This window comes from Meleagris gallopavo, chromosome 6, assembly GCF_000146605.3.
Source record: "Meleagris gallopavo isolate NT-WF06-2002-E0010 breed Aviagen turkey brand Nicholas breeding stock chromosome 6, Turkey_5.1, whole genome shotgun sequence".
Classification (NCBI taxonomy): Eukaryota; Metazoa; Chordata; class Aves; order Galliformes; family Phasianidae; genus Meleagris; species Meleagris gallopavo.
The window spans coordinates 8,788,441-8,805,582 of NC_015016.2; the positions used below are offsets into that span (position 1 = coordinate 8,788,441).

At 36.3% G+C, this 17,142-nt stretch overlaps 1 protein-coding gene across 5 annotated transcripts in view; it reads right to left on the reverse strand.

Annotated features, from left to right (window-relative positions):
- The window catches only part of PTPRN2 (protein tyrosine phosphatase receptor type N2), a 561,093-nt gene that overhangs the window by 452,629 nt on the left and 91,322 nt on the right, over positions 1 to 17,142 (reverse strand). For all 5 annotated transcript variants that reach the window (XM_010712395.3, XM_010712396.3, XM_019616265.2 and 2 more), the window contains exon 3: positions 15,761 to 15,874. In XM_010712395.3, coding sequence (XP_010710697.1) covers positions 15,761 to 15,874 — 114 coding nt within the window. The remainder of the gene's footprint in view (positions 1 to 15,760; positions 15,875 to 17,142) is intronic.

Below are 17,142 nucleotides of genomic sequence, written 5' to 3' on the forward strand. Positions count from 1 at the left end.
AGTTTGTTTCAATGGGGCCAGAATTTCATACTAATTAGCAGCAATTAAGAAATTACAGTGTAAATTAACCTATTAGATTATCTACTAAGTATATGGCCCATAAAGAAACAGTATGTCCGACAGTCAAATGATGTATCGTATGGCACAGTCACTCTGAATCCCAAAGCTGTCCATCTTTAGAGGCTGTAACATTTCTTAGTAAAAAACCAGCCAATGCACAGATTTTCAGGCAGATGGAATTCAGCTTCCAGAAATTCAGTTTCCAGAAGACTACGGGGCAAATAACTGGTTCCTTTTCACAGCTGGATCACAGTTAAGCCAAAATATGTTTTGAAAAAGATTCATGGAAGATTCTTTGTTGCATTTAAACTTTTCAGCAACATCATCATTTTCAGCAAAATCTGTCCATCTGTTTCACAACCCAGACCAGAAGGTGCTGGTATTTTCCCTTTTCATTAAAAGCACAAACATATGATGTATGAAAAATTCATAATGAGAATCAGCGGTGAGACAGCCAAAGTAAAAAAACAGAAGATACCATGGAAGTCTCATTCTATACTATAAAGTGAGGAAGTGACAGGGGGCCTGTTACGGTGAAAACCAAAAGCAAACCTCCTATGAAATGCATCACTAGCATAGAAATTCACTTACAAATAAGGCTTAAAGAAACGAGTTAGTTTCCTTTAAAGAAGCTCAGCTTTTTCTGAGGATAGGCTAAACAGTATTGGGATAAAAATACCACATCCAGACTTCATTTATATCATACTACAGTAATTAGAAGCAAGGAGAAAGTGTCCTCTGGTGGAGCAGGCAGGGGAGCAGCATGCTCTTCCTGGGCTCCAGCACAAGTGCCCTTCGAAATGCAGAATGTTTTTTGACTGTGGCTCTACTTTAGAATACATCAGATTGACCAAGGGGTGATTCACAAAAAAGCTTTGAAAGTAATGGATGAAAGAGGAAACTATTAACTATTGGAAGAGTGATTTTAACAAAAAACAAGGCAGCTATTCCAGGATGTGCTCCGTGTTTTTCTTGAGAGAACTCAAAATATGGGAAAACACAATATTCCAAAAAGATGTTCCTAATGGTTTCAGACTGAATTTGAGAGGCATGGAATCTCACAGATCTACAAACAAGCACTCTGTGTGCTTCTTAACTGCAATTATTGCTTACTTTTCCCCCTAGTTCATCACAGATCATGACTTCTTTCCTTTATCAATAGTAGCTATCTCTATATATCACAAATAGTTTTTCCTTAGTAATATACAAGAATTTTCAAGTCTCTAAACCACTACATATCAGCAGTCATACAAGAGAAAAGCTTATTCCATAGTCTCTTCCTTCCCTTTCCTAAATATCTGCCACTGATCACTAACAGAGAAGGATGTTTAGCTGAATGAATCATTGGAGTGAACTAATACGGCACTTCTTTATCATTTTCCAGCCTAGAGCAATTGGTTTTTATGCCTATCCAGACTTGCTAAGGGGTTAAAACAAATGATCACTTCTGGATTTTTTTTTCCTACAGTTTGCAGAAATATGTCAGTAGACATAACAACTTAAAAGACAGTGAGAAAATAGGAAAAAATCAAAACAGTATTTTGCTACCACAGTAAAGTTTATTTTGGACAAAGCTTGGCTATAACCAAAAAAGCCAGCTATTTAATCAGACTGTATTTTCCAGCAGTTAAATACTTTTTTTCTCTTCCAGGTATCTTATGACAAAGTTTTCATTCAGTTTTGCCAAAATGCAAAAATGTGTTGGATTCTATTCTGTGCCCTACTGTGTTAAATAAGTAAGCAAAACAGAAATTAGTCATTTGTGCAGCTCAGAGACTTTCCCTGAATACTCCCTTTGCAGGTCAAGTTCACAGTGTTCAGCATTAGCAACACTGGATGCAATGATGGACAATTGAAGCAAATAGCCCAAGTCTCAATGGCCCTTAATCTTTAACTTGTAAACAAAGCAAACAGACACAGAGGTTAACGAAAATGATTATTGGGGTTGGTAATGTCATTTTGACAATTTGAAAACTATGAGTTATAAAATAATTACTTGCACAGAAAGCCTGTAACCTTAACCAGTATTGAATAACATCAGCTCAGATGAAATTAATATGTAAAACTCACTCTCACTGCACTTGGTCATAATACAATAAGTATATTGATAAAAGTGCTTTCTTCTAATGCTACATCCTATAAACAGGCATATACTCTGCATTAACTGACATGTTTTATTGCTAACCAACTCAGGGAGAGAAAGTTGAGCAATTCTCTAGCCTGGAGATGAACAATCCACTTTAACTTCATCTGAAATTCCTTAAATCTCTTACTAATAGGAATTGTAGTAAGCATTTAAAAAATGTTAAGGCAAGTAAGCATCACTTATGCAACAATGGACAGCACTTAATTATGAGAGTTAAACCCATAACTTAAATCCATTTATCAGCACCAAAGCAAAGCAGATAAGGAGACTTATCATTGATTATTTTCCATGTAACTGTGATTCAAACAGCAGATAGAACATTTTTCTTTTGCAAGTATACACAGACACCTGATGAACCTCCAAAATTGTAGAGAGCACAATTTTAGAGAGCACAATGCAATATTTAAAATTCACAGTACAGAGTACTGAGCAATACAGCAAGCATCATTACAAACAAAATTCTAAGCCTGCACTACCATTTATAAGACGTAACAAGAAAGTATCCTGAAGAATTCAATCTCAGGACCAGTGACACCGCTTTCAGGGTTCTGGTATTCTGTCTAAATCCAGCTTTCTGAAATTCAGTGTCCTGCAGTGAAACAGACTCTTAAACCAATATGCATCCTCCCCCTGCTGCTTGCTCTTTATTACAGTTCTATCCTGAAGTTACATCAGGTTTTGTAAACTCTTGGAAGGTTATAAACGTGCTGTCTGTCAGACAACATTTCAGCTGGTTTCTGACATCATACCTTGAGTTACATGGAAGAGTAACTCACTAACTCTCCTGAATGCGTTAACAGAGGACGTACAGTCAAATAATCTTAACAAAAGACGTACAGTCAAATAATCAAACATTTATATAGCCATATTTATAAAAGTACTTGTGGAAAACTTAAAAGAGGTATTTGATTAGAGAAATAGATAAATGTCAGTGCAAATAGATTATGAAAAGGTACTGCCTTAGTTATTGGTAACAGTAAGAAAAATTCATGTTGATCTAATAATACCCTGCTTCCCAGAACATCGTTATATTTCTGCAAGAAGTTTTACTTTAAGGGAAAAGCATGTTGGCCTATTCATCAGTCATCAGCATTAGAAACCAAAAGTCTTAATTCTTGCCCTTTGATCTCTCAAATCCTAGATGGTCATAGCTTTAAAAAACCCAGCCCAGCAAAGCTACTTCAACTAGGAGTGCACAGAACTATTCTAAGGTGTCAACATAAATCCTCCAGAAAATAAGTATATTTAGTTTTTTTTAGGCATGTTTTGATTTCACAAACTTCAACTTGTACTTCTGAGCATTTTTGTTCTCATTTTCTGGGAAAAAAAGAAAAACAAAAATAAAGGGAAATATCCTGAAATAATCCTGTACAGCAGAACGTTTAAAATCAATGCCATTTCCTTCTCAGCATCACCGACCCTCAGTGGCAACTTGCTCAGTCAAACAGCAGGGAAGTGAAAGCTTCCAAAATGGAAGGTTTCATTATAAGAATTGATGCTTTCCATAGCCTTTAGTGAGAGTGACTAACGTAAAAACAGAGACCAGTGCTGTATTTTCAAATTAATGAAATAGCATAAAAGAAGGAAGTTTTAGACCTACTTTATTTGTTAGAGGGAAAACCTGCATATTGCAGTTTGATTTTTCCAACAAATCTGTTACTACAGCGTTTTAGAAAATTATAAAGTTATTCTAGTTTTTTTTTTTAATTATTTATCAAGAGAAGCACTGAATGTTCTGAAAGATCCAAGTCAATCCACCCATCTGCTCAATCTACTGTATAATTTATAATGTTGTTTTAAGGAAAATGAAGGAAAATAATACTATGCGACAGGGAGTTGCTGGAAAATAAAAGACACATAAACAGTCTTATCCTGCACTTAGTTTAAAGAAAATTGGTGAAGTATAAAGGAAATATTCTCAAAGATAAGAAGTGAACCTACTTCCAGTGAAGAAAAGTTCATACCAATAGTTGTCAGGAACGGACCTGCAGCACAACCTGTCAAACTAAAGTTCAAGATAAATCCAGGATCTACTCTAGCATGAGTTGCACAAAAAAAGTTGATGCCAAAATAACACAGCAGGATTAGAAACTGCCTGCACACCTGCTATTCAACAAAGGTCAGAATTCGAGCACTGATTAGTTTATGCTGCTACACGGATAACTGATGAGCACCCAGAGGATTTCGGTAAGGTAATTAAAATATAGCGAGAGCATGGGCCAGGGCAAACTGCAGCAAAGCTGATTTTTTTTCACTGACCCCAGCACTGGGAATTTCAAATTGTTTCTCACATTCTCTTTGGTCTCTGTAAGACTATTAAAGCTGTACCAGAAGCTCCTTATCCTTAAAGTACAACTTAATTCCTCTGAACACTTCTCTGCAGGGCCCAAACCATGGCTAAACTTCATCATTCAGTGAGGCACAAAAAACAAAATTCATGTGACTAAATGAAACAGCAGAGGTAATCAGCCGAGGACTCCCTAGCGAATGGAGAGCTAAACAATATGGTCAGTGAAATCTAGGATATGATTCACTTCATCCTACAGTTGTCTAAAATTACACAGATGAATCACACCCTGAAAGTGCCTGCTTTTCTGCTGTTTATAGAGAGCCCCAGCAGACACAGATTGCAGATGATGGCTGTGTGTGATGAGCGCTGTCCCTGTGAAACACCTTCAGTGCATTGACAGCAGAATCATCCCAGGGAGGTAAAGAGCCTGAAGTGCTGCTTGGGGACTGGCTGTCCTTGGGAAGGGATGGGGCAAGGAGGAGAGAAAGGGAGGGAAGGAGGAATGTCTGTGCAAATTTTATAAAATTTTAGTGCCAAGAAGGACCCCTCCACAGAGCAAACTTAAATCTGCTATCAACAGAGCTGCTAAGAGCAACTGATTGAACATCTCCATCCGTACAGCATATGCTGGCATTACCATAACTTGGATCACCTGCCCGTGTATGCACTGAGCCAACTGGCGTAAGGAACAAGATCAACTTGTGTAAAAGGAGACAGCAGAGTTGTGCTATGTCCTTCTGCAATGATAAGATGCTAGCCCAGCAAAAAAAGACAAATGCCATTTCTTCCCTAATTTCAAAGGAGAAAAATCAGTCACAAAAATGTGCAATGTAGCAAAGGGCAAACAGAAGAAAGTTGAAGTGCAAGGTCTTGTGCAAGAAATAATGGAGAAAGACTTGCACACGTTGCTAGGTCACCACTGCCAGAGAGAACAAGAATTGATTTTATAAACAATAAGATACTAATTTTAGAACCCATGTTTGTATCTGTGTTTTACGTGTTAAGTCAAATGGTGAACCTATTTAGTACCATGCAATGCTTTACTATCAATATTTGGCTAAGCCTTCAAGTTTTGTGGCATAATACAGGAAGGAAACCTGCTGGTTTTTAAAACATACAAATGCAGTAGTGAAGATAAAACAATCCAATTATTCTGAAAGATTTCAGCAGAATAGGTAAGTGACCAATTTTATCTAAAAACTTACTAAAACATGAAGTGGGATTTCTTATATACCAAGTGCTAAAGTTGAGCACTTAATTAGACTGTCAAATCTAGGAGGACCAGAAGTAGATTAAACTTTGGATACTTATACAGAGTGATCAGACACTGCAGTGCAAAGGAAAGATTAGATGATCATAACTAATCTAAGTTATAATTAAAATTTAAAAGCAGACAGGTTTTGCAGTGCCCACAAGGGAGAAAAAGCTGTGCTCCAGCAAGACGAGTTCAGACATACTTTTCTCATTTAGGAATTGAATTTGGTATTCTATCTTTCTAACGTTATTCTGTCTAAATTCTCCCATTTTGTGCAACTTACAAGGAGGGCCACACTCCATTTGTATTTATTGACTGCTGGAATTACCTCACGGGTCAATAAGATCGTACTAAGTAGTTTTCCGTTCTGATTAATACTGCCCTGAATTTGAAATCATTGTAATACTCCATGAGTATTCTCTGCACCCTGATCAAGATTGCAGACAATGTACAAAGTTCATTTTGGTGGATGGAAGGGAAAGAACACAGTATCACCAATTCTCTCACATAGATGCAAACACATATTAATGCCTAATCTTGCAGAGATTTTCCAATAGACATTGAAGGTAATGACAGAGATAAAACTCAAAACATAAGATAATGCATTTCCCTTCCTATTTAGGGCTGATTGACTTAGTCATTAGGATTTCATTAGGTGGTCAGTTAAACCTTCTTCTATTTCTAAATGGTTTCCGACTCATTTCTGACTTCTGTAAATATATTCATTATTCATATGTATTTTATGAAGTGTTTAGGTGAACAATTTCAAACTTAATGAATTTTTTTCTGTTTCTTTTCCACCTGAGAGTCAATGGCTCAAATCACATAGAATCAATCTTAGCAAACATTTCAAGCACATAGTGATACTTCATTTAAGTTAGTATATGTAAAGCTTTTTCTGGTATGAAGAAAAATGAGGTTGGAAATCAATGAATGATGAACATCAAGTTTTGTTTAAAGAGTCTAAGTGCTGTTTTTAAAGGCAAAAAAAACAAAGCTTTAAAATTTTGTCTTTCATAGAAAATAAAATTAAGGAGATACTGGCAGGAAATACAGGTGATCAGTTAGAAGTAGCAGATTGCAGGTGGGCTTTTAGCCACCATCACTGCAGCCTACAACAGCATGGAGGGTAATTAAGAAAAAAACAGTGTCAAGTTATTCTATTTTTAACTAACAGTAAAATGAAGTGCAGAAGTCACAAGAAGTAGTTTGGGAGATTTAGAGCGGGCATGGAAAGGAGCTCCTGTCTCAGAGGCTGGCCTTTCCTTTCAGGACTTTATTTAATGTTAATTATTTGAATGTTAAACATTTCACATAAAGACAGCACAAAAATTAATTATACCATGGCCACACTAGTAATTTCTCAGTCTTTTTCACTATGCACAGATACGCAGTAGTGCATATTGGTCATTTATCATGAAGGACGTAAGCTGACAGCTCTCGGTGAAGATGGACATGGAATTTAAAGTTTGCAAAAAGCATCCTGTCAAAAGATCTCACTTCACAAATACAGCAATAAATGGCAACATAACAGTTACTTGAAGTCAGGAAAAAATCTTTTGCAAAATGTATAATAGTCTCAGCTAAGGAATAGCAAACCACCTGGAAACTCAGAGAAACTCAGATTGTTGTGTAGTCAAGACATAACAAACTGGAGTCAGTTGCAAGTTGTACAAGTGGGTTTGTAAAGAAACAAGCACAAGTGCCATATGTCACAGTGGGTGACCTTCATCCTATTAATTTACTCCTCTATCTAAAACAGACTTTTTATCACGATGTGGTCATTTCTTATTCAAGAGCAGTAAGGATATTCCAGTGGGTTACTGATTAGGCACTTACAACACTGAGGGAAAAAAATAACAACAGAACAACATTATTAAGCAAAATGGAAAGATTATTGAATTGAATTGAGAATTGAATTGTTGGTAAAGACCAACGTATCTTTGTCACTGTTAGATCTTTTATATTTTTAACATTTTAGTTGTGCAAAGTCGAGCAGTGTTATCCTACCTAGAAGGGTAAGTGACCCTTTCAGGGACCAAACCCGAGTCAGTCCAATTCAAATCAGTTGCTGCTTGTCATCTGGCCTCTCCCCTGCTCCCTCAACCCAAGAGCCTTTTTAGTCAATTGCCTTTAACATTTAATAAAAAAAAAAACAAAGTGTGTGTTGGGGAAGGGGGTTGAGGAGGGAGGGAAGAGAGGAGCATTGTCTGTGTGTGAGCTCCTAGCCACACATCTAATACGATCCTCTCAGTTCAGTTCTACATTATTCCAGCATCTCACTTGCTGTCCCCAATACAATCCCCCTGCATTTCCTGCGCTATTTGTGGTTCCTCTCCATGTGTCCCAGATAACGTTTTTGGTGTGTCAGCTAGGTAAAACAGGCTGGGTATGATCAACTCCAAAATAAAGTACAAAAAAAATGTACTGGCTGTAGCACTTGTATGTGGCAGCTAGATGCTTGTAAACAAACAGGGCAACAGCAGACTTCTTCCCAGTCATGCTTTTTGCTCTTCCATTTACCTAGAAACTTGCAAGAAGAGCATCTGATGATATTTATTGCACATAAGAACTTCCAGATTGGTACATATTGTAGAAACTGGGAACAAACAAAAAACTGCTAGAAGAGGAGGTGACAGGTGGACAGAGTTCTTCTGTCTTTGGTAGTGTAGTTCTGCCAAAATAAAGAGTAGTGAATATGGAGGAGTATCTAAAGACTCCTAAGATAGCTCTCTAGGATGCATCAAAGAACTAGTGTCTGCTCAGGCAGGAATTTTTGCTTCTTCACAAAAACAGGTAGTAATACAAAAAAAACTGAAAGGAGCAAAAAGGTAAGTTTCTAAAATATTGCATAACCAGCAACCCCAAATTTTCTTTGAGTCAGAATTTCTGCATTGTTGGCAGCCTTCAGGTAAAATAAGGAAAGGAAATTATCTAACTATGCTAAAGAAATATGGAAAATACTACATTTAATAATAATAAAGCAGAGGGAGGGTGAAAATGTAATAGCTATATGTTTGGCAAATGGCAAGTCAACAAGAAGAAGAATACTCATAGAATTCCTAAAGATTGGAGACATTTTCATTAAACATTCAAGGGAGGTCTGTACAATGCTTAATTAGAAACCAGATAGCAAAAGGAATGGAAAACACAAAATGGGAGGAAGGTCTGTTATACAATTGTAAGACTGTGCAAGACTGCAAAAGAGAAACTGAGCAGTGTACAAGTGTTGGAAGGAAAGAGGTGATATCATGAAAGAATATGAAAACAAGTAGATTGAGATAAAAGCTGTAGATAAAAAAGAAATGTAGTGAATTTAGAAATGTAAGAGAAAAATAAACTTCCTAGTATTAAACAACTGAAGGTAAGGAAGAAAATACCATCAGTGCAATGATAAAAACCAGCCTTATGCTGAATGGTAAACAGGCTATTTAGAATTGGATTAATAGTCCTGAATGGCATAATGACTTCGCATCTGCTAGCTTTTTATTCACAACTTTCAAAAGTTGTATTATTAAAGAACAGAGCAACTAAAGAAATTATCTCATGCTTCAGTTGGTATTTTCTGACATTCCAAGCATGAGAACAACTGATATGAACTGCAGTTTGATTAATGTTTTTTTAAAGGGTGTTTTTAAGTATACCGTGTGCCCATATCACTTTAAGCCCAATGTAGGCACAATCCAATGGTCTTGTGGGAGCTATTAATGTTTTTTAAAGAATGATCTAAGAGAATAAGAATAAAGTTCAGAGCTGCATGTGACATCATTAACAGGGCAGCATGTTAATGAATAAGCCAAATACAAAGACTTTCTGCTGTTGGGCTGTTAGTCCAACATTGAGAACAAGGCCAGCCAAAGGAAGCCTGTGGAGCTTGCTCAGTTCAGTTCAGCAGAAATAAGAGACTTCTTTAGTTTCTTCCATGGAAGGAAGAAACACAGACTCTATATTTCAAAGATCATAAAGATAACTATGGAAGAGGCAACACGGCAAGCATAATGGAAAAGAGATCTTCAAAACAAAGGAGGCAAGACAGGAATTGATCGACAGCTTTTGATATTTACATTGTATTATCTCTAATTTCTATGTTTCCTTTCAGAAGAAGAGCTATAAAGTTATCTAGGCCATAAAATATTGGATACGTTCTGATCCCAGTCATCAATTGTCACTGCTGGTTGACAGAAACATGACACAAAGGAGACAAGCAGACCTTTTCTCCTTTCTATCAAACATATTAGATAATGGGTTATTTTATCAAAAACACAAGTCAAAGCTTCAATCGATCATCATTTTAAACAAGAGAAATGGAATGCTATAGGGTTGACATATATTGAAACAACATTCAAATGATGCAAAATAAAAAAAAAGTTGTACAAGTGTCACACACGGAAGTAAAACTACATAGTTAAAGTTTTCTTCTGTACTTGCTAAAATCTCTCCCACAATAGATAGGATCTATTTTGCTCATATAAACAATTTTTGTAATGCCAACACATTATTCATACAGGCCAAGGTTTGTGAAGATCTAAAATATCAGAAGTGTTTTAGCATTTAACAAAGACAGGAATTATTTGCAACTTTTTCAGTTTTATTGTCCATTAAGCCAAAGAATTAAGGCAGTGTGACAGTGATACTAGGAGAAGGTAAATAGATCCACTCCCACTGGTGTTCCTCCAGTGTAGCATGTCATGGAGTTTACGCTTCAATTCCTGGTTTCAGCAACCACATAGGAGAAGAATTTGCCAAGTACTCCTGTCTGGAGCAAGCTGATGCCCAGGAAATTAATTGTAAATGCACTACTCTATTCAAGTAAAACATTTTTTCCCCCCAAAACCAATAGAAGAGTTTTTATTCCTTTACATCAGTATACATATCTTAAGAAAAACCCACCTTCTCCCACCTCACTTGGTTTCAGCTCTCTATATACCTCCATAATTATGTGATGTTCACCTTACAAACGTGCAAAATCTACATCATTCTTTTAAAGTTTACTTCTAAATTGAACTTATGAAAGCTCACTTTCAAGTCTATTTGTTACTGTTGCAATAACAAATTATATTTTTTTCTAATTTTCCCTGAAAAATAGTCCCAACTGAAATATTTAGCAACTGTTCTGTAATTCACAAGCAATGTGACAAGTCGCATTCATTTTAATTTTCAAATTAACTGATTGTATATCATTTTAGTTTTTAAAATGAATTTGCTATAGAGTATAAAATTATTTCTAGCGAAGTTATATTAATTCCCTTACATTTAACAGGCTAAGAAGGAATTTAGCACAAATACTTCTTCCTCCCTGTCAAGAACTTCTTGGGTTACAAAGAAGACAAACAAGTGCTATTTTTTCCAAATATATTATGAATCTGTTGTCTATTTTCACAACCCATTACATTCATCTTGCTGACAATGAATGAATTAAAAAGTGTATCCCACTTTTTTTAGTTATCCTAATAACACTGTTGATAGTCAAATACCTTTAGAAATACTGGTTTCCAAACAGTATAAAAGAAATTGCTTTCCTTGAAAGTAAGGTTTAGAACAGGGCATTACAGCAAAAAGTAGCAGCAAGCATAGTCCAGACTATCAGAAATGGCTGCAGTTTAGGTAAGCAAAATAAGAAACACGTGTATGATTGTTTTGTTCAAACAGACATGCTTCATGGTTCCTGTGGCAATTTAGAATCAGGTTCTAAAGACAGAAGACAAACACTGAACTACTGATTTTTAGTGCAAAGGGCCTTGTTTCTAGTAGACAGTGTCCTGTAGAACAGTGCTAGAAACTGTTTCCATGGGGCATATAAACAACACAAAAACAGGACTTCAGGCTCAGGGGAATCATACACAGCCAAGCATATAAAACTGAGAGGATTTATCATGTGAAACGCTTCTGTATGCTTAAACTTTCCTCATATTCCCCCAAACAGGCACAGTGCTTCTTCTAGAAGCAGAATCCTAAGATGGACATATGTCATGATCCTGTGCTCTAGTGCTTCAGGCTCCGTCTCTGAACTCCTTCTAGTAATGCTTATTTGCTATGGCATTGCACTTTCACATGGTTAGTTGTACCAGATACGTATAGTACCACGTTATCAGCTATTCTATGATATAGAAACCATTCAATGAAAGACTGAAAGACTTCAGACTTTTTAGCCTGGAGAATATGGAGAGAAGAATCTTATCAAAGCTTATCAATAACTAAAGGGCAGGAGTCAGATGGATGGGGCCAGGCTCTGTTCACTGGTGCCCTGCAATGGGACAATGGGCAATAGTCACAAACTGGAACACAGGAAGTGCCATATGAACATAAGAGTGAGAGAGCATTAGAACAGGCTGCACAGAGAGGTTGTAGAGCCTCCTCTGGAGATATTCAAAACTCACCTGGACACATACCTGTGTAACCTACTTAGGGAACTGCTTTTGCAGGGGATTGAACTAGATGATCTCCAGAGATTCCTTTTAACCCCTAGGATTCTGTATGTAATTTCCTCTTGGAATAAGCAAGTTGAGAAATACTAATGTCTACTTTTATTATTGCATTTGCTGAGACTTCAAGTACTATTTATGTACTACACTTGAATTATTATGTACTACTTATCTCACTTTCCATGCTTCTTGTCTAAGAGATCAGTATGAACCTAAATGTTCCCACAATCTTACTAAGAATCTTAGCAAGTGATGTGATAGTTTTGCCTTCATAGTAGCATTGCTGGGACAAAAGGAACACACACAAAAAAAATATAATCCATTTAGTAAGAAAACAAAAACAAAAATTACACATTTAAACTCAAGTGTGGGGAATATAGGAGTGTGTGGTTGATTCATCATTTCTGGCATATTCCAAGCAGCATCACTTCCTGGACTGGATAAGGAAGACGCAGATCTGCATACCCATAAGGATAAGTATTTCCAGTTCCTTTAGCACTATTCTTTCACTGCTCTGTCCTGGTAATCTTTCAATTGCCTTTCCTAATGTTTTCATCCTATCCAAACAGCATTCTTTTGATTGTTCTGTTTATCAGACAATGAGAAATCTTTTAGCTCCTCATAAATCATAAGCTATAGCACCACCAGTTGCACAAGCTGATTCATCGTGATGTTTCAGCAACTGGGAGAAGGGCTTTTCCCACACAGAATCTCACATTCATAAAAGTAGTATCTTCAGAAAATCTTACTCATGAAGGTATTTTGAAAAATTTGACAGAATCAAGGACAGTCAGAGTGAAAACATCAAGAAGGATATTTGAATGCCAACAGATCATTTCTTTAGGTAACTATCCAAAATTCCAAGTAATTTAATTCCGTCATCAATTTACTGGGTAGCGTAAAGAAACACGCACTTAATGTGCAAAGAAGACAAAGAACTATATCATTATGAAACCTGAATTCAATTTTAGTCAAAGTCTTTTGTTAAAGAGATTATAATCCAGTCACCTAAACTTGTTGCATGCTTCTGCATTGTAGTAAACATTCTGAGATGACAAAATCAAGATCACAAATGAGATTTGCTATTCATATCATGTTGTCTTTTGTTTTATAGCACCTGACCACACAATCTTCCAATTTGGACCTTGATTCAAATATAGGCATCACTTAGAAAAGATGAGCAAAAAGGAGAATGTAGTGATATAAATTCTATGAGATTTTCTATTCTTTTTTTTTTTTTTAAACTCTACGGGAATAGATGCTAACAGCCTATTGCTAAAAACAAAAACAAAAACAAGACATTTGTAATGTTGCATGAAGGTATCAAGAAGGAAACAAAAAAGAAAAAATGAGGCACATTAAAAATAAATAAAGTCCACAAACCAGAAATTTCTCTTGAATGTATCTGGTACTTGACTGTACATACATCTAATAAAATTAGAAAATGTTTTATTTACATATTGTTGAAAGTTTTACTTATCTTGGAATCTAGAATACGGCCTTCCAAAAAGAACTTGTCCTACTCTTCACAAAAAGCAGAAAACAGATGCTCTCACTGTCCCTTCTGGGCCAGTTGGGCATCTCTAAGTGGAGCTTGCCAAAACTCCTTTGGAAAGGACAAGAATTCGGTAATATAATGATAAAGGAAATGAGACTTGAAAAACATGCCTTTTCTGGAGGTTGGCTGAAATATTTGAGTGAATTCGATACCTTGCTTATCTATACTGCAGAAGCGGTCATGATGTTTTGCACACAATTTCCAGAACAACATTAATTGTGCGAGTGACCATCATAGTCAGAGTATATGTCCTAAGGGCTGGCATCTGATAAGACAGCAAACAGCAGTCTTCCCTGAGCAATCTGATATGAGCAACCCATTAATCTGATAGCCTATATTGATTTTACTCCTTCCGTATTTCTGTCCTCACTTCAGAATTCGCCAAGGATATTGAGAATAAAAAAAAATAAAAAAATGATTTTATTACATCAATCACTTTGAACAAGGGAATGATATTATCTCTTACAGATGTATTTAAGATTCTCATCACTGGAATGTCCACAGGCCACAAGAATAGTCTGCAAAAGTTTTAGATCAGTTCAAAGTATGAACACGTTTGTGTATGCACCTCTAAATGTCATGAGTGAAGAAAGATGAAAGTACTTTCATTCTTCATCATGGTTTCAATCTGTGCGTTCATTGTCACTCTTTCTATGAATAAAACATGAGACAAGTCCAAATTTCAGTGCCCAAGTTTCCTTCAAGTGGTTTATATCAGAGAAGCACAAAGTAGGAAGGCTCTCCTCAATTCAGCTGCACTGACCAAAATCTTATGGCAGACAGACTTATGGAGGCATGTATTGACTTCAACATTATGTGAGATAGCCTGGGGTCCATCAGCCTCTGTAAGCCTCTCCAGAAGGGTGAGATTTACCTGCAGATTTTCTGCCTTGTCTTACAACCCTGTGGGGGAGTGGTGACACCAATTTATGCATCTGAGATGAATTTGTCCCCCTTTCTTCACTGTATTCAAGCATAAAGATTTTCCACTCATATCGCCCTGACAAAACAGTATTTTCATAAACTTGCTTGCTTAATTCAGCTGTTAGACAATGACAAGTGAAATGTCTCAACTACTATTCACTTACACACATCAATCTAACAAGAGTTACTAAAACGAAGTTTAATTCAGAGTTTGCTTCCTTTGTATGGGCTACCAGCAAGGACATTCTTTTAATCACCTAAATCAGTGGTTTCCAAACTAGAAGTCCAAGCCCTAAATATGATCATGAACTTCCAAGAAATCAGTTTTTTTCTCATAATCACACTTGTATTAGCATGCTCCATCATGAGCAGTTTGGAACTGGAATCTGCTTAGGAACAAATACCCACAGAGCAGATGCAAGTGCAAAATTTTAAGAATCCTTTATGAACATGTTTATAAAGATTTCATGGTCCTGCAACTGTTTCCAACAGAGGCATATTACATACATTATCTTTTACTTTATCCAGTTTTGTATTTATTAGCTCAAGTTATGTCATTCAGAGGTTAGAATATTCTTTTTGAGCTTTGGAAAGAGCAAAGAGATAAGCTTCAAAGGATGAACAAAAATTAAAAGGAACACAGTAGATGCTGCTTATAATGAGATCAGAGAAAATGGACTTAACTAAATCCATTGGAAAGTAAAGAATCCTTTCTAGATAACTAGATCTTGTGTGTTTTGTACATATGCACCCTGAAATGCACTGTGGTGCAAAAGCATATACAGCAGATTATTTTTCTTTCTTGATGATTTATTTATATGACACCAGCATTCACGAATGCCGAGCTTCTATTGTGCATAGCATCAATCACGAATACGCACTCTATAAGGAGGAAGCACCTCTCCTGAATGGCTTCATCAAGCCTTCATCAAGACTTCACTGCAGATTCAGTGAGTCAGAAGGCTTTTTTACTTTTATAAAGTCAGCACCACTGGGCCTGGAACATACTGTGCTCAACAGCTTCTGAAGATGTCACCATAGAAGTAGCACAAAGTAATTATAATCCTCAGTGCAACTAACTCTCAGTCCTGGGTTTTTACTATACCTCTGTGTGAGAGCTTCTCCAGGATGATCCTCAGGCGCTGAAGAACAGGAGGTGAAATGTCATATTTGTATATGTCTCTTACTGGCACTCGCTGACATCTCCCAAATATTCCATCTGCAGCAGAGAGAGAGAAAGAGGAAAAACATACATTTCACTTTCTGAAAGTAAGAAATACTTCATGAGATGCGCATTTCCAATGTCTCCTAATTACATACTGAAGGAACCTTTTAAAAGACACTAAAAAGTTATCAAAGGACTACTGAAGTCATGAGGCAGGGTATTTTCTATCAAAATAAATAACTGCCGCAAAGAGTATTATTTGGAGGAAGAGTCTACTGTATAAGTTATGAGTGCAGTTTATTTTATAAAGTTATTTCAGACTTCTGCCTCCCAAATCTTTTGATGTAAAAGTTCTTTACTGCCAATTCAGTGGGAAAAAAAATAATGTTCAGAGCCTGCTATGTTGCAGATGAAAAGCACAGCAACCAGAAGTATAAATATTAATTTGCAGAAACTATGAGGAGTTGCTGAAACATTTTTAATGCAGGAGCTGTGTGTTAGGCATTGGTAAATGAGAACTGAATCCATAATGGCTAGCAAAGGCTCATTTCAAGAAGTACTCTCTAATGAATGCAATAAAAGAAAGCTGCTCACAGAACAATGAGATATTAATGTGGCCTAATTTATTTAGCTCCATTCCATTTGTCTAAAATGACAGACTCTTCTCATCAATGTCTTTTCAAATCACACCTTCTAATTAATTTAGCTTCTTATTAGTCTTTATTTAGAGAATTGTTCATTTTGAGACAAGCTTCCTGTGTATGTGTGGGAGGAACAGGGAGTTCAAACATTCAAATTACCTTTCTCTCTTTCACACAAAAGACTAATTCAGAGCCTAGGTGCTTCACATGCAATCTGACCATCTGCAATCCTAGGCCTCTAAGAAAGTGGGTTCATTTATTGTTCTAAACAGTTTGGTTCCATACAGTGATCCAAAAGAAGCAATTTAAATGCAACAAGTTTAATTAGCAAAATATTCTGCAGCAGTACTAGTTTTAACACCATAATTACTTTTGCTCTGATATTATATCTATGCTGAAAGAGGAGAGCTACATCAGATTAGTAGAAAATAACAGTAAGTATTAATTTGCAAATGTCCATTACTTTCTCTGCTACTTCACAGAGCTAAAAGACTCCAAATGGAAACCACTGGCACAGCACAGCTGTTCACTAAACAAAAATAATGGTATAAAAGAAAATAAACCAATTTAGGCTGCAGAAAAAAATAGGCACTGTTAGCCTTCACTGTTAAATACAAATACCCAATTTATGCTCTCTTTGCCTTTCTGATACTCCTGCAACTTACAACTACTAAATTAAAA